This window comes from Pelobates fuscus, chromosome 5 (assembly GCF_036172605.1).
Source record: "Pelobates fuscus isolate aPelFus1 chromosome 5, aPelFus1.pri, whole genome shotgun sequence".
Classification (NCBI taxonomy): Eukaryota; Metazoa; Chordata; class Amphibia; order Anura; family Pelobatidae; genus Pelobates; species Pelobates fuscus.
Genome location: NC_086321.1, coordinates 364,144,076 through 364,162,603, shown reverse-complemented (window position 1 = coordinate 364,162,603; position 18,528 = coordinate 364,144,076). Strand labels below are relative to the sequence as shown.

The 18,528-nt window shown below is 46.7% G+C and overlaps 1 protein-coding gene across 1 annotated transcript in view; it reads left to right on the top strand.

The window, feature by feature from the left end:
* Window positions 1–18,268, top strand: part of PIRT (phosphoinositide interacting regulator of transient receptor potential channels) — a 37,191-nt gene extending 18,923 nt beyond the window's left edge. Inside the window, exon 2 of the mRNA XM_063453376.1 lies at window positions 17,386–18,268. Within this exon, the coding sequence (XP_063309446.1) occupies window positions 17,386–17,829 (444 nt within the window). The 3' untranslated portion in view covers window positions 17,830–18,268. The remainder of the gene's footprint in view (window positions 1–17,385) is intronic.
* The last annotated feature ends 260 nt before the right edge of the window (window positions 18,269–18,528 follow it).

Here is an 18,528-nt window from a genome sequence, read left to right as displayed (position 1 = left end):
TCTGCCAGCGTGTGTGTCAGGCTCACAGTGTATACTGTGCCCAATTGCCCAGTGCCACCACTCACTCACTGGTGACCCAATAGCTTGCATTTAACAAAAAAAAACTTTTTGGACTGTAATATAATAGCAGTCAGTTTCCTTCACGAGTGTGCGTTTCAGGGCCTGCCAGGGCACAGTGTCACACCAGTGCCACTCATATCTGTTATCACAGTAGCTTGCACGCATAGTACCACTAATCGAAAAAAAAAATGATAGGCAGAGGCAGGCCACCCTGCAGGGGCCGTCGTGGTCGTGGTGCTGTGATTCCCTTTGGCCCTAGAATAATGCCCAGTGTTCAGAGGCCACGTACCCTGAACTTGAAAAGTTCTGAGGACATAGTTGACTGGCTAACACAGGACACCCAATCTTCTACAGCTTACGCTCGGAACCTCGACGCACCATCCTCCTCCAGCTTAGCTTCGGGCACCTCTCAAGTTACCACTCGCCTGCCTGCCGCCACCACCAACACTCGCACCACAGCCGCTTCACTTGGTATGTCAGAGGAGTTATTTACACATCAGTTGGAAGAAATGAGTGATGCGCAACCATTATTGCCAGAGGATGTAGATAACAGGGATAGGTCTCAGTCAGGCAGCATTACACACGTACGGTGTGATGATGATGATGTTGTACCCACTGCTGCTTCCTTTGCTGAGTTGTCAGATGCAAGTGAAGCGGTTGATGATGATGATGCGTCCGTGGATGTCACGTGGGTGCCCGCTAGAAGAGAAGAAGAACAGGGGGAATGTTCATATGGGGAGACGAGGAGGAGGAGACGAGTTGGAAGCAGGGGGAGGTCGTCGCAAGGAGCTAGTGGCACAGTCAGACAGCATGCATCGGCACCCGGGGTCAGCCAGACAGCACGCCAATCAACGCATGCTGTACCCACCACCAGAATGCCATCATTGCAGAGCTCAGCAGTGTGGCATTTTTTTGGTGTGTCTGCCTCTGACAACAGCGATGCCATTTGCAACCTGTGCCAAAAGAAACTGAGTCGTGGGAAGTCCAACACCCACCTAGGTACAACTGCTTTGCGAAGGCACATGATCGCACATCACAAACGCCTATGGGATCAACACATGAGTACAAGCAGCACACAAACTCAAAGCCGCCATCCTCCTCCTGGTCCAACATCTTCAGCCACGTTAACCACTGCTGTCCTCCTTGCCCCCTCTCAACCATCCGCCCCTCCGTCTCTCGCCTCGAGCAGTTCCTGCTCATCTGCCCACAGTCAGGTGTCTGTCAAGGACATGTTTGAGAGTAAGAAGCCAATGTCACAAAGTCAACCCCTTGCCCGGCGTCTGACAGCTGGCTTGACTGAACTCTTAGCCCGCCAGCTTTTACCATACAAGCTGGTGGAGACTGAGGTGTTCCAAAAATTTGTAGCTATTGGGACACCGAGGTGGAAGGTACCCGGACGAAATTTCTTTGCACAAAAGGCAATCCCCAACCTGTACTTGATTGTGCAAAAAGAAGTAATGGCATGTCTGGCACACAGTGTTGGGGCAAGGGTCCATCTGACCACTGATACCTGGTCTGCAAAGCATGGTCAGGGCAGGTATATCACCTACACTGCGCATTGGGTAAACCTGCTGACGGCTGCCAAGCATGGAATGCGTGGCTCTGCAGCGGAGTTGGTGACACCGCCACGACTTGCAGGCCGGCCTGCTGCCACCTCCTCTACTCCTCCTACTCCATCCTCTTCCATAACCTTCTCGGCTGAGTCCTCTTCTGCTGCTGCGTCTTGCTCCACATCAACGGCACCCCCCCAGTTCCCCAGGTACTGTTCCACATCCTGGATACGGCAGTGTCACGCCATCTTGGGGTTGACAATTTGTTGGCGGCATTGCATTTGGGCAAGTTGACACGTGCCGTGCATGGCACATGTGTGTAATCTGATCGTACAACGCTTTGTGCATAAGTACCCAAGCTTACAGGATGTCCTTAAGCAGGCCTGGAAGGTGTGTGGCCATTTCAGGCGTTACTACACGGCCATGGCGCACTTTTCCGATATCCAGCGGCGAAACAACATGCCAGTGAGGCACTTGATTTGCGACAGCCCGACACGTTGGAATTCAACACTCCTAATGTTCGACCGCCTGCTCCAACAAGAAAAAGACGTTAACAAGTATTTGTATGACCGGGGTGCTGGGAATTTTTTGCCAAGTTACTGGACACTCACGCGCAATGCCTGTAGGCTCATGCGTCCTTTTGAGGAGATGACAAACCTAGTCAGTCGCACCGAAGGCACCATCAGCGACATCATACCATTTGTTTTCCTCCTGGAGCATGCCTTGCGAAGAGTGCTGGATCAGGCCGTAGATGAGCGTGAAGAGGAAGAGTTGTGGTCACCATCACCACCAGAAACAGCCTTATCAGCATCGCTTGCTGGACCTGCGGCAACGCTGGAAGAGGATTGTGAGAAAGAGGAGTCAGAGGAGGAATGTGGCTTTGAGGAGGAGGAGGAAGACCAACCACAACAGGCATCCCAGGGTGCTCGTTGTCACCTATCTGGTACCCGTGGTGTTGTACGTGGCTGGGGGGAAGAACATACCTTCAGAGAGATCACTGAGGACGAGGAACAGGACGTGAGTAGCTCGGCATCCAACCTTGTGCAAATGGGGTCTTTCATGCTGTCCTGCCTGTTGAGGGACCCTTGTATAAAAAGGCTGAAGGAGAACGACCTGTACTGGGTGTCCACGCTACTAGACCCCCGGTATAAGCAGAAAGTGCCTGAAATGTTACCGAATTACGGCAAGTCGGAAAGAATGCAGCAGTTCCAAAATCAATTAAAAAGTATGCTTTACACAGCGTATAAGGGTGATGTCACAGCACAACGGGAATCTAACAGGGGAAGAGGTGAAAGTAATCCTCCTCCTCCCACGACCACGCCGGCAAGGACAGGACGCTTTACAGACGTGTTGTTGATGGAGGACATGCGGCGCTTTTTAAGTCCTACGCATCGCCACAGCCCTTCGGGGTCCACCCTCAGAGAACGACTCGACCGACAGGTAGCAGACTACACGCCTGAACTCCAGATATCGACACTCTGAGGAGCGATGAATCCCTTGACTACTGGGTGTGCAGGCTTGACCTGTGGCCTGAGCTATCCCAATTTGCGATAGAACTTCTGGCCTGCCCCGCTTCAAGTGTCCTGTCAGAAAGGACCTTCAGTGCAGCAGGAGGTATTATCACTGAGAAGAGAAGTCGCCTAGGTCAAAAAAGTCTAGATTACCTCACCTTTACTAAGATGAATGAGGGATGGATCCAGAAGGGACTGACAGTGGGCGATACATTCGACTAAAAAAGGCCTGATGAGGGGGACTACTTAACACATCACTCCTATCTGGTGGCACATTAGATTGCACGCGCAGTGCCCCAAATTTGAAGAAGAAGGACCGACCAAGCATCTTTTTCCATCTCCCGCTTTCTAAAATCGAGGCCTTATATACAAGTCCCCTGGTAGGGGATGTAACAGGGATTAAACTGATAGGAATAGTACTACTTAACACACCACTCCTATCTGGTGGCACATTAGATTGCACGCGCAGTGCCCCAAATTTGAAGTAGGAGGACCGACCAAGCATCTTTTTCCATCTCCCGCTTCCTAAAATCGATTCCTTATATACACGTCCCCTGATAGGGGACGTAACAGGGATTAAACTGATAGGAATAGTACTACTTAACACACCACTCCTATCTGGTGGCACATTAGATTGCACGCGCAGTGCCCCAAATTTGAAGTAGGAGGACCAACCAAGCATCTTTTTCCATCTCCCGCTTCCTTTGCTGAGTTGTCAGATGCAAGTGAAGCGGTTGATGATGATGATGCGTCCGTGGATGTCACGTGGGTGCCCGCTAGAAGAGAAGAAGAACAGGGGGAATGTTCATATGGGGAGACGAGGAGGAGGAGACGAGTTGGAAGCAGGGGGAGGTCGTCGCAAGGAGCTAGTGGCACAGTCAGACAGCATGCATCGGCACCCGGGGTCAGCCAGACAGCACGCCAATCAACGCATGCTGTACCCACCACCAGAATGCCATCATTGCAGAGCTCAACAGTGTGGCATTTTTTTGGTGTGTCTGCCTCTGACAACAGCGATGCCATTTGCAACCTGTGCCAAAAGAAACTGAGTCGTGGGAAGTCCAACACCCACCTAGGTACAACTGCTTTGCGAAGGCACATGATCGCACATCACAAACGCCTATGGGATCAACACATGAGTACAAGCAGCACACAAACTCAAAGCCGCCATCCTCCTCCTGGTCCAACATCTTCAGCCACGTTAACCACTGCTGTCCTCCTTGCCCCCTCTCAACCATCCGCCCCTCCGTCTCTCGCCTCGAGCAGTTCCTGCTCATCTGCCCACAGTCAGGTGTCTGTCAAGGACATGTTTGAGAGTAAGAAGCCAATGTCACAAAGTCAACCCCTTGCCCGGCGTCTGACAGCTGGCTTGACTGAACTCTTAGCCCGCCAGCTTTTACCATACAAGCTGGTGGAGACTGAGGTGTTCCAAAAATTTGTAGCTATTGGGACACCGAGGTGGAAGGTACCCGGACGAAATTTCTTTGCACAAAAGGCAATCCCCAACCTGTACTTGATTGTGCAAAAAGAAGTAATGGCATGTCTGGCACACAGTGTTGGGGCAAGGGTCCATCTGACCACTGATACCTGGTCTGCAAAGCATGGTCAGGGCAGGTATATCACCTACACTGCGCATTGGGTAAACCTGCTGACGGCTGCCAAGCATGGAATGCGTGGCTCTGCAGCGGAGTTGGTGACACCGCCACGACTTGCAGGCCGGCCTGCTGCCACCTCCTCTACTCCTCCTACTCCATCCTCTTCCATAACCTTCTCGGCTGAGTCCTCTTCTGCTGCTGCGTCTTGCTCCACATCAACGGCACCCCCCCAGTTCCCCAGGTACTGTTCCACATCCTGGATACGGCAGTGTCACGCCATCTTGGGGTTGACAATTTGTTGGCGGCATTGCATTTGGGCAAGTTGACACGTGCCGTGCATGGCACATGTGTGTAATCTGATCGTACAACGCTTTGTGCATAAGTACCCAAGCTTACAGGATGTCCTTAAGCAGGCCTGGAAGGTGTGTGGCCATTTCAGGCGTTACTACACGGCCATGGCGCACTTTTCCGATATCCAGCGGCGAAACAACATGCCAGTGAGGCACTTGATTTGCGACAGCCCGACACGTTGGAATTCAACACTCCTAATGTTCGACCGCCTGCTCCAACAAGAAAAAGACGTTAACAAGTATTTGTATGACCGGGGTGCTGGGAATTTTTTGCCAAGTTACTGGACACTCACGCGCAATGCCTGTAGGCTCATGCGTCCTTTTGAGGAGATGACAAACCTAGTCAGTCGCACCGAAGGCACCATCAGCGACATCATACCATTTGTTTTCCTCCTGGAGCATGCCTTGCGAAGAGTGCTGGATCAGGCCGTAGATGAGCGTGAAGAGGAAGAGTTGTGGTCACCATCACCACCAGAAACAGCCTTATCAGCATCGCTTGCTGGACCTGCGGCAACGCTGGAAGAGGATTGTGAGAAAGAGGAGTCAGAGGAGGAATGTGGCTTTGAGGAGGAGGAGGAAGACCAACCACAACAGGCATCCCAGGGTGCTCGTTGTCACCTATCTGGTACCCGTGGTGTTGTACGTGGCTGGGGGGAAGAACATACCTTCAGAGAGATCACTGAGGACGAGGAACAGGACGTGAGTAGCTCGGCATCCAACCTTGTGCAAATGGGGTCTTTCATGCTGTCCTGCCTGTTGAGGGACCCTTGTATAAAAAGGCTGAAGGAGAACGACCTGTACTGGGTGTCCACGCTACTAGACCCCCGGTATAAGCAGAAAGTGCCTGAAATGTTACCGAATTACGGCAAGTCGGAAAGAATGCAGCAGTTCCAAAATCAATTAAAAAGTATGCTTTACACAGCGTATAAGGGTGATGTCACAGCACAACGGGAATCTAACAGGGGAAGAGGTGAAAGTAATCCTCCTCCTCCCACGACCACGCCGGCAAGGACAGGACGCTTTACAGACGTGTTGTTGATGGAGGACATGCGGCGCTTTTTAAGTCCTACGCATCGCCACAGCCCTTCGGGGTCCACCCTCAGAGAACGACTCGACCGACAGGTAGCAGACTACACGCCTGAACTCCAGATATCGACACTCTGAGGAGCGATGAATCCCTTGACTACTGGGTGTGCAGGCTTGACCTGTGGCCTGAGCTATCCCAATTTGCGATAGAACTTCTGGCCTGCCCCGCTTCAAGTGTCCTGTCAGAAAGGACCTTCAGTGCAGCAGGAGGTATTATCACTGAGAAGAGAAGTCGCCTAGGTCAAAAAAGTCTAGATTACCTCACCTTTACTAAGATGAATGAGGGATGGATCCAGAAGGGACTGACAGTGGGCGATACATTCGACTAAAAAAGGCCTGATGAGGGGGACTACTTAACACATCACTCCTATCTGGTGGCACATTAGATTGCACGCGCAGTGCCCCAAATTTGAAGAAGAAGGACCGACCAAGCATCTTTTTCCATCTCCCGCTTTCTAAAATCGAGGCCTTATATACAAGTCCCCTGGTAGGGGATGTAACAGGGATTAAACTGATAGGAATAGTACTACTTAACACACCACTCCTATCTGGTGGCACATTAGATTGCACGCGCAGTGCCCCAAATTTGAAGTAGGAGGACCGACCAAGCATCTTTTTCCATCTCCCGCTTCCTAAAATCGATTCCTTATATACACGTCCCCTGATAGGGGACGTAACAGGGATTAAACTGATAGGAATAGTACTACTTAACACACCACTCCTATCTGGTGGCACATTAGATTGCACGCGCAGTGCCCCAAATTTGAAGTAGGAGGACCGACCAAGCATCTTTTTCCATCTCCCGCTTCCTAAAATCGATGCCTTATATACACGTCCCCTGATAGGGATTAAACTGATAAGAATAGTACTACTTATCAGGGGACGTGTATATAAGGCATCGATTTTAGGAAGCGTGAGATGGAAAAAGATGCTTGGTCGGTCCTCCTACTTCAAATTTGGGGCACTGCGCGTGCAATCTAATGTGCCACCAGATAGAAGTAGTGTGTTAAGTAGTACTATTCTTATCAGTTTAATTGCTGTTACGTCCCCTATCAGGGGACGTGTATATAAGGCATCGATTTTAGGAAGCGGGAGATGGAAAAAGATGCTTGGTCGGTCCTCCTACTTCAAATTTGGGGCACTGCGCGTGCAATCTATTTTTTTTTATTTTTTTTGTCAATCTTTCTTTTATTGAGGCATATATAGTGGGGTACAAAATAAAGAGAGGGAAATGCAATAACGGTTGACAGTGGAGGGTTCGTACATCATTAATTTGAAGAAACCACATTTCCTGAGTAGCGATGCCTCATTTTTTTTTTTTGGTTAAAACAGTTTTCTGTTGGCTTGTTGTGTTGCATAAACATAATATAACTATAAACAGTGCCTATCTAGGTACACTATGAAAATAGAGAGTCAGTAGGCTATATAACATCGTAGACACGCTTTAGATGATTAATCGTCAGGTTAAACATTCAAGAATATTGCAAGCTAGGTAACTATCTGAATACTCATCTGTAGGCAAAACTATTTGTAAGGAGGTAATTACGCTAAACGTACATACAGTGGTGGCTGTGCTCAAGGCTAAACATAACTGTGTGAGTTAACTAAGAGCTTACATTTACACTTCACTGGGCACACGACAGGCGTATACATATGTATAAGTATATGTATATATTCTCTCTGTGGTAAGAGTAAGCTAAAGGGTTGTAGCGTAGTTTTCCATACAAAATTTAAAAAGAATTTAAAATAAAAAATAATATAAAATAATAACATAAAGTTATACGAGTAGACAACATAGTAAGCATGGTTACAAGTGGGAGTCCAGCAGGGAGAGTCCATGTGGGTCATTCAGGTTAGGTCACTACAGCCAATGGCTGAGAGTGATGGTGGTGGGACTGTCAGTTAGTGGGGCCTGTTCAGCCTATACCTCTGCTGGGTAGGGTGGAGACGTTGACACCGTCGTTCAGTAGAAGCCACAGGGGTGCGGCATGGTGTGAGTTGGTGTCGGCCGTCGGCCAGCCCCAGGTCATAATGAAGGCCTTCACCAGGCGTTGTAGACGGCCCATGATAGAGGCTTCAGGTGAGTGATTGAGTCGTTGGGTGGCCTGTCTTAGTGTATTATTACCTCGCCCCTGCTGCTGTGGGTGAAGCTCTGGGCCTTGAGGCAGGACTAGGTGGGTATAGAAGCGGTCGGGGATATACAGCAAGCCAGCTGAGCAGCCCTTTGTGGACATGGTGCCTCTTCGACCCTGGGTCAGTGTGAGGGATGGTACCTTCCTGCCACGATCCTGGGGTCCTTTCAGGTCCAGGGACTTTCCCGGCGGGCGGGTGTGTTGGGCTGTGCATGGGTCTGGCGCGTGATGCCGTGTGGCGTCTGCGGCCCTCCGCTTATGTGGCTGGTACCTGCGGGTCAATCCCCTCATTGCTCTCTGTCCAGGTGGGCGATTCATGCGAGTTGCTGTGGCTTGGCGTTTTTTGGTGCCCTTCTGAGGTTTCCCAATCCTCTTGGAGCTGCCTGCTAGTGCTGTAGGTGGGCTAGTGAGGGGTATGTCAGCAGCTATTCTTGTGTGGGCCAGTAGCTGAGTCCAAAATTTATCAAAGATTGCGTCCAGAGAGTCTCTCACCGGTAGATTGAGGTCTGGTGATGCAGGCTGCAGCTGCTTTCCAGGAGTGTAGTCGTCGCTTATGGCCGCCATCTTAGAGGCCTGTTCCTCCAGTCCGTCGGCCGTGGTTGCCGGCTGCGTCAGCAGATTAGGGACCGGGCCAGTTCTGTGTGGCGGGGATCGGGTTAACCCCCACCGGTCCAAAGGGGGGGGGGGATGATTTGTGCTGGTCTGCGGCCCTGAGCGGCTAGCGGGAAGCGGCCGTCTTCCCAGCCCGTCCTCTCTTGTAGGCCACAGCCTTCCGCTTCGGATCCCGGGCATTCCGGGCGGCGAGTCAGGTATCTGCGGGTGTGCACTGGGTTCCCCAAGCTGATTAGCCTCGTTTTGCGGGTTTTCCAGGGTTGCACCCCCTGATTTTTAGCGGTTATGTCGCCGTCCGGCGGGAGCTCGAGCAGAGCACGTCTTACTCGTTTGCTAGTCAGGCTCCGCCCCCCCTGCGCGTGCAATCTAATGTGCCACCAGATAGGAGTGGTGTGTTAAGTAGTACTATTCCTATCAGTTTAATCCCTGTTACGTCCCCTATCAGGGGACGTGTATATAAGGAATCGATTTTAGGAAGCGGGAGATGGAAAAAGATGCTTGGTCGGTCCTCCTACTTCAAATTTGGGGCACTGCGCGTGCAATCTAATGTGTAGTGCAATCTAATGTGCCACCAGATAGGAGTAGTGTGTTAGGGATTAAACTGATAAGAATAGTACTACTTAACACACTACTCCTATCTGGTGGCACATTAGATTGCACGCGCAGTGCCCCAAATTTGAAGTAGGAGGACCGACCTAAAATCGATGCCTTATATACACGTCCCCTGATAGGGATTAAACTGATAAGAATAGTACTACTTATCAGGGGACGTGTATATAAGGCATCGATTTTAGGAAGCGTGAGATGGAAAAAGATGCTTGGTCGGTCCTCCTACTTCAAATTTGGGGCACTGCGCGTGCAATCTAATGTGCCACCAGATAGAAGTAGTGTGTTAAGTAGTACTATTCTTATCAGTTTAATTGCTGTTACGTCCCCTATCAGGGGACGTGTATATAAGGCATCGATTTTAGGAAGCGGGAGATGGAAAAAGATGCTTGGTCGGTCCTCCTACTTCAAATTTGGGGCACTGCGCGTGCAATCTAATGTGCCACCAGATAGGAGTGGTGTGTTAAGTAGTACTATTCCTATCAGTTTAATCCCTGTTACGTCCCCTATCAGGGGACGTGTATATAAGGAATCGATTTTAGGAAGCGGGAGATGGAAAAAGATGCTTGGTCGGTCCTCCTACTTCAAATTTGGGGCACTGCGCGTGCAATCTAATGTGCCACCAGACAGGAGTGGTGTGTTAAGTAGTACTATTCCTATCAGTTTAATCCCTGTTACTTCCCCTATCAGGGGACGTGTATATAAGGCATCGATTTTAGGAAGCGGGAGATGGAAAAAGATGCATGGTCGGTCCTCCTACTTCAAATTTGGGGCACTGCGCGTGCAATCTAATGTGCCACCAGATAGGAGTAGTGTGTTAGGGATTAAACTGATAAGAATAGTACTACTTAACACACTACTCCTATCTGGTGGCACATTAGATTGCACGCGCAGTGCCCCAAATTTGAAGTAGGAGGACCGACCATGCATCTTTTTCCATCTCCCGCTTCCTAAAATCGATGCCTTATATACACGTCCCCTGATAGGGGAAGTAACAGGGATTAAACTGATAGGAATAGTACTACTTAACACACCACTCCTATCTGGTGGCACATTAGATTGCACGCGCAGTGCCCCAAATTTGAAGTAGGAGGACCGACCAAGCATCTTTTTCCATCTCCCGCTTCCTAAAATCGATGCCTTATATACACGTCCCCTGATAGGGGACGTAACAGGGATTAAACTGATAAGAATAGTACTACTTAACACACTACTCCTATATGGTGGCACATTAGATTGCACGTGCAGTGCCCCAAATTTGAAGTAGGAGGACCGATCAAGCATCTTTTTGTTATGTTATCTTTCTATTATAAAAACAAAAAGTGCATTACTACCATATGACATTCTATTCTGCATCCTAGATGTTAAGTAACGTGTATACTCCTGAAACAATGTCATTACCTGCCTGAAAGCCTTACAATCTACTTGCTTATCATTTGTTTATTGTCAACACGCATGTCACACCAACTTGATGTAAGCCTCATACTCACATACCCACTCATGTCGATGTAGCTCACACCTACCACATCTTCAGTTTTGCTCTATATCCTAGACATGTTTGACTACCATGTGACCTAGCTACAAAAAAAAATGTGTGCAGTGACCTATTATGCCTTATACCATGTATGTATTTTGCCAATCTTGTACCTGCTGTTGGGGCATTGCAAGAGCTTGTGTTATCTATTTGCACCACAAAAAAAAAGAATATAAAAAAAAAATTTGCCTGCCCATTGACGTCTATGGCGGTTCGCCCGGTAGCCCGTTCGCGAACATTTGTGGAAGATCGCGTTCGCCATTCGCGAACCGAAAATTTTATGTTTGCGACATCACTACTCACCAATAAGGATCATTTAACGGCTGCCCATGTCTGTTGTAAAGGGTATACTCTCTGGCACAATGGAAATTAAAATGGTATATTTTAATTTTTTTAACCCTTTTAATTTAAATAAACCGAATTTCATTTAAGGAAACAGTAAGACATTATTATAAAATAGTTGAAAGGTATGACTTTAACCAATGCACTTAGCATGTGTCAAATGTCTAGTCAATAAAAAAAAAATCAATCAAGAGGTATTTGCTTAAGTAATTATCTGGTGCAGAGAAGCTATGGTTGATTGATACCCTCCATGTCCCATCCCAACAAAGAATCTAGGAAGCAAATGAATTGTACACAGACACGAAGAAGTATTTATCTATTCAAATAATTCTTTGCCATTGTCTACAGGGGAGTGGAGTGTGAAGTCGATGTGAAGTCGATTTGGATGAGTAATGAATTGGTATGTTCATTCAAAGTAGGAAACTTGTTTTGAACTAAGAAATAATCTATTATTTGCATACAACACCCGTACTGGTGGAGCAAGAATGGAAGTCACAGAAATTGCAACTGAGTCACACTGATTTAGGTAATTCACCCCATGACCTATTCATTCCCCTGAGACCTCACCAATGTGAAATGGATTGCTTACTGGGCATCTGTTTGTCCCTTGCCCCAGTATTGACTGGGTCATTGCTTTTTTGGGATATCTTAGTTCTCACCCTAACATATGTATACATTTCCTAACCCGTACAGGTTGCTGTAATGTGTTTAACCTTAAGCTCAATGTTTCTTTTTTTTTGTATTCTTTATTTTTGTTTGTGCGAGCTTTACAACTTGCTTGGATAGCCACAACAGCTAGGACAAGCGCATTTGTAAAATGTAAAACGTCAATATGGCATTTGTAATTACTGCACATTGTTTAAACGATACTAGTCAGACATAAAGTAAAACATTAGCTTGTAAACTTTGATACAGGTTCAACATAACTGAGGAACTAGGCTGACTATGCGAGTAGTGTATAGGATACTAGTCGATTGCATCTCGTGCTAAGTAGATTGGATTAAAGGTTATGTATAGCGGTTAAGCCACCGAGGCCTGGCACCCGCTGTCAAGGCTGCATTTTAAGTTAGAGGCGTATATATGGAACCCAGACTAACAGTATACACAGTTATTGCGATCAAGGTATATTGGCTAGGCATGGTAACCGACTCTAAACAGGAACATTGCATATTAGGGCGTATTTACTAAAGTGTGTGGCCACGTCTCCTGGGCTCTCTAGCTTACAATTATACTGCTTAGGTCGAAGGTGGTGCAGATTTAACATTACTTCTACCTAGGAATAAACAAAAGTAACCACAACATGCGAGGTAAGAGTTATGAGTGGCATACATTTGCATCTATACAGGAGGAATTCAGGAGACCTTATTATGATACTATAAGAGAGGGAAACATAAAAATACCTCCCCATTAATAAAGCTATAAGTCCAGGCAGAGCAGGCCAGAGTAGGCCAGAGTTCAAGATGAACAAGTAATGGAAAGCAAATAGTGGGTAGCATCAGTTCGTAGCGTTGCACCCTTATGGGCGATAGCCCAATGTATCATGTGATATCCTGGTCCCCTCGCTTGTTGTAGCTCAGAGTGGTAAATTAGGGGGGCATGGGTGCGGTGCTGTTCTGTCCAAGTGTCCTAGTTCACCCGATGCCAGCCGTGGGTAGAGCTCTGATCCGCCTCGCACCTGTTTTCATCAGGTCGACGGGGTGTCGTGGGAGGCAGTGGAACCGGGCAGGCTTACTGGTATGAAGCTGTGCCGTTTTCCGATTGGCCTTGCAGGTCTTCAGGTGTGAGGTTGTGCTTTGGTGGTCGTAAGGTTCTGGTGCCTCTGAGTGGAGAGTGTGTCGGGCGGGTTTGATTTTCTCGGTCAGATAACCGTGGGACTGGGTGCCGGCGTCGGGGGGATATGTCGCCCTCATTCGCCACTTTGATGTCCGATCCCTTTTTTGACCCGAGACCGCTCTGGGGGCTTGAGGTAGGTGTCTTCCTAAGTAGTGCCGGTTCACTGGTCGTATCCATGCCGCCAGTTCTCTTATCGCCAAGTGGAAGGACCGGCCTCTGATATGGAGTTTAGTCCATAGATGAGTGCAGAGCTGGTCAAAAAATACCCAAATGTGTTCAGGTGGCTTGGTGAGGGTCTGAGCCGCCATCTTGACTGGACCCCTGTAGTCCTGTTTAGCCGCATGTCTTGTCGCTTGTTGGAGCCGCGTAGAGGGGGTAATCGTCCCCAGCGAGGACCAGGATGTCCCCCGCCGGTCCAGAGGGGGGGGGGTAGCAGGGCAGTCGCCAGGTTACGCTGGGGAGCAGGTCCCGTGCCGGGGGATCGGCCACCTCCCCCAGGCCTCGGGCTCCGCTCCAGTTTAGGCCGCGTGGCCGGTTCTTGCGTTCGCAGTGTGTAGCAGTGCAAGTCGGGTCTCATTCTATTCCCTGTATGGTCCTGCATTAGTTTTCGGGCCCCGTGTGATGCTGGCGTTATTAATTTAGCCGGGAGTGTCGTGGTTCTGCCCGTTGCTGCTGGAGCTCTCATGGAGCACGTCCGGCCATGTTGGCTGTCAGGCCTCGCCCCCAATGTTTCTAATAATAAACTGTAACCACATGTGCTACCCTAAACTTTAACCTCAACTACTAGATGAACTTCTGAATCTAACTCCTCTAACCTTAACTTCTACCTCTAGTTTCTCTAGCCAGGAATCCAACCCAAAGTACTGTACTCTTTGACCCTAAATTTAAATGTTGCCCTATTCATTAGCCTAACTTGTACAACACATGTAACCCTAATCCCTACGATAACTTTAAATCTTTCGGTACTTAACCTTTATCAAAAAAGCCACCAAACCCAACAATACGTTCATATGACATGTAGGCAACATTGGAAGTTATGAAATCATGAGGGCATCACCACTGACACTACTTGGGCCACTGGCAATGCATATAATGGGTAGGCCCACTCAGAAAATGGGTGGTGACACTGAAGGGGCTTTTTTTTGGCCCACCACTACAGGATCTTGCAGAGAGGGCTGCGGAGGCACTGTCTGCCGGGCCCTAGTGTCCGTGCACAGAGCTTGCACCTCGGATTCTCGAGGACAGTTTCTTGGTTTCCCCAGAAGCAGAAACTACAGGGAACCAAATAAGGAAGGCAGGACATAACCACAAAATCTGGACTATCCTGCTGAAGTCGGGACTGTTAGGGAGCCTAAAATCATCTACATCACAAATCCATACAACAGTGGCATAGACAAGACAAATAGCACTTTGCATCCTAACATATTTCAATGCGCTTTTTTAACTAAACCTGGAATTTCGGAGAGACTACAAGGAAATTAGATTCATTTTTTTTTGCCAAAAAAGCAAAACTAGAAAAGAAAAAATCCTCAACTTCTGATATTTTTCATGCTCACCTGTTTTTTACCTAGATCTTGGGATCCTCCTCTTAACCATCGACATAACAAAAACCCATCGAACAAACTTGATTTACAACAGAAATCCATCAGAAAGCTGGGAGTGGCTATAAATTTATCCCAATTAGATGCTATCCGGTGTGCAGAAGTAAATATTCCTCAGAGTGCGTTGCTTGCATCTGAAAAGCTTTTAAGAGCAGTGTTGGTAAGGAAGTGAGAGGCTATCTGGCTTGGGAAACATTTTATTGTCAGTGAATCGGCATGAGTACCTTCGTAGAACCCTAAAGGTATGCATTATGCCAAGGATCAGATACTAGGATTTAACTCATATAGTGCTCGTTGGGTCTGGAATACTATGTATCACAATGCAATATTTTCGTTAAACAGGGAATTGTGGTGAGATGTCAAACCCCTGGCACACAGCCTTTTTTCCCCCACTCAAACATACTTATTGCCTGTAAGGCATAGTATTGTGATACAGAGATTGTAGACAGAGCATCACACACAAAAAATAAAGCACTTAAGCTTGTTGAAGTGGCTTATGTGTGAAGAGTGTGTCCTAATTCTCCATTTAACAAAAAGTGCTGATGTCAATAGAAAGTGGCACTTTTAAAAATTAACCTTGTTACAACCCCGTGGCTGTCAAACAGACAACTGGTTGTGCAGACAAAAGATCTGTTTCTATATTTACTCCCAATGAGAAAATAAAATCCATAATTAAATATTTGTAAGCTTTCATTATGGGGAATATCTACTAAACAGTAATACTTAATGATTAATTTATTTTGGGGCTTTGGAGTCTTCCTTTAAGACAATCTGGAATTATTCCTAGAGCGGTCCGAGCGATATGTATTAGCACTACGCATTTCCTAATGTCAAGTGGCTGGTTTATTGCAAATATTTTATGTTTACTTACACATGAGAAAACGAGAATAATATAATTAATAACGGAGGCCCTAGGCATGATTCGGTAGACTGAACTACATTTAATTGCATTAAAACACCCCACAGAGAAGTGCAGCTTACAAGTGACATACATAGAAAGGTACACTGAGTTCAGGAAAGCAATCATGTTGGGGATAGTCTGGGCACTGCCCCTAGATTTTTGTTATAAATATTTTAAGAGCAGTTTGACAAAAAAAAAAATGGTGGGGTGAGGAGGGCGCATCACAGTCCACCTCCTCTCAAGTCAAATTTACACTCCTGCATTATCAGCATTGATTGCATCCAACTTAGACTGTGAAATTAATAATGTAGGTGTGTAAATCCAGATTGACAAAAAAAAAAAAACATGCACAACAAAACAAAACAACAACACAGGAGATGTCACCAATAGAACATTGGTAGCAAGAAATTGAGAGCTGCACAACGCTTCCGGTTGGTGTGATGGCGCCCCCTCTCTGTGTGCTCAGGTAGCACAGCCCTAAGGCTGGCCTTGGGTTATTGTCTAAACATACAGCTTGAGGACTGCACGTTGATATCTTGGAGCTATCCTGCTTTAACTCTTAAATAGTCCTACAGCCAGCGTGCACCTTTTCGGAGGAAAACAGGCAGTATAAACATCGTAATGTTACCTCTTTATATCTTTTGAATAATTTAGCTTTCTGAACAGTCCATTAGCCACATGTTGTGCTGTTTCTCACCACAGGGGAGAGATGGTGATTAGCGCCAACAACTGTAAGTGCTCGAATTCCTGGAAGAGAGAAAAATATTACTCTTTGTTCTCAAATTATGTTATTTGGTTTTAACCCTTTCGGGTCTGAGAAGCATTGCCAGGAGGGCCATGATATAACGGGATTTACCTAAATCCTTCTCATGGACGGTCTATGTGGAATGTGTTCAATTAGTTTTTAAAAGTACCAGCTTAAATAGTTTAGGTTTGATCTGTCAACTTGGGCTTTACGGACTACTGAGTATACATTTTGCTACCTTGCCCACCACTACCAAAAAAACATTTTATTGGAAACGTAAGATGAGAACCATGGGTGCCTTGAAGCGTGTTTTGAGGGTGCACTACACACAAGCACCCTTTCAGGTGAAACTTTTCCAAATGACTGCAGAAACTACCAAGGTATGCTTTGAGGTCCATATTTATCAAGGTAAAACAGGTACTTTTGTAAGGCAAAGTTTAAACCCTTAAGGACACAGCTTGAGAAGTAAAAGACCAGGATGACGGAAAATTTCCATCATGTGTCCTTATGAAGTTAAAGAGACAGTGTTAACCATAGGGACTCACTGTGCTGTAGTTGGTGCCTATAGTCCTTGGATGATATTTGTTTGACATAAAACTATGGAAAGCCTTCTCGAAACCACCCAAGGAGCCTCCTCCCCGACCCCCAGCCACAGTTCTAACAAAACATACTGTAGTCATATCAATGTGTGAATATTGCCTAACAGAGAATTATGTTATGTGCTTTTATTTGATCGAAGTGTCATTTAGGTAAAATTATATCATTAAACATTTTTGATCATTGTATGTTGAAGAAAACTATCTATGTATTTTAGTGTTAGACACTCTCCCCCACAAACCTGTATTTGATCTAAAGATTCACTTTAAAGTAACCTTTGTGTTTTGAATGCATTCACATAAGGTTTGTCTTTCTTTTTCTTTGCTCAAGGCACTAGACTTGGACCCCAAAAATAAAATGATGGCGACTTCAATGGAGCCCATTGCCGTCAGCGAGCAAAGCAGCGAGGAAAGCTCTACATCACATTCCAAAGACCTGGTTACAAGTCGAACAGAAAGCACTCTATATAGTAGCTCAAGAAGTGAGTCCCTTTGGAACACAGCCCACCGAAGTGCCTGGGACACCTACCAGAAGCCTATTGTCATCATGTCTATTGGGGGATCTGTGTTCCTGTTGGGAATAATATTGACCACTATGTATTTTATGAGTTCCAATGCTCCTGTGTCTAAGAACCTTGGACCTGTGGCATTCTCCATTGGACTAATGGTTCTGATTGTTGGGTTGGTTTGGGTGCCAATCATCAGGAAGAAACGAAAACAGAGGTCATCTTCCAGGCTCTTCAACCATCAACGACAGCTGTTCTTTCATTTTTGAATATTTCGGATAACAGATGCAACTGGTAGGAGTAGGACCCTGGTCCTATCGCATCCGCATTTTGTTTTGATGGATTTACTGAGGACTTGGATTGAGCAGTTTGGCATTAAGATTAGACCTTGTCTTAAGTGACTTACATTGTAGATTTAATAATCCCAGTGGATTTACACACCGTAGGATGAACTCATGCGGAATTCAGAGTGCAGAAAACTGAACATTCGACTTATATTAAAAAAATAAACTGGCATGACAAATTTGTTCCAAACTTCTTCTAGGCAGCCAAGCTTGTACATGGAAAATAATTCTTTCCTTCTTAACCATTTACTTGTGTGATGGGTGAGAGATGTTCTGCTAAGCAATGCACTGCTTTGTTCTTCGGCACAAAATAGGTTTATATGAGATGATCCACCAGTAATTAAATAACCAAGTATTTTATATATATATTTTTTCTTTTTTAAACTATGCTGTGAGAGTTATGTGATCACAAAATGCTAGGTTTTTGTTCTGGGGACAATAAAGTCCATGGCATGTGTTGGATTTACTCTGTGCAGTTCTATCGGAATCATACATTTTGTGTGGAGGTGGCCAGCCACTAGTTACAGTTCATTGTCACATGTTTTATCAGATTCTGGTTGAATATACTCACAAGCAGGCTTGGAGTGAGCAGAGAGTGCTTTTAAAAGGGGTGTAAACCTGATC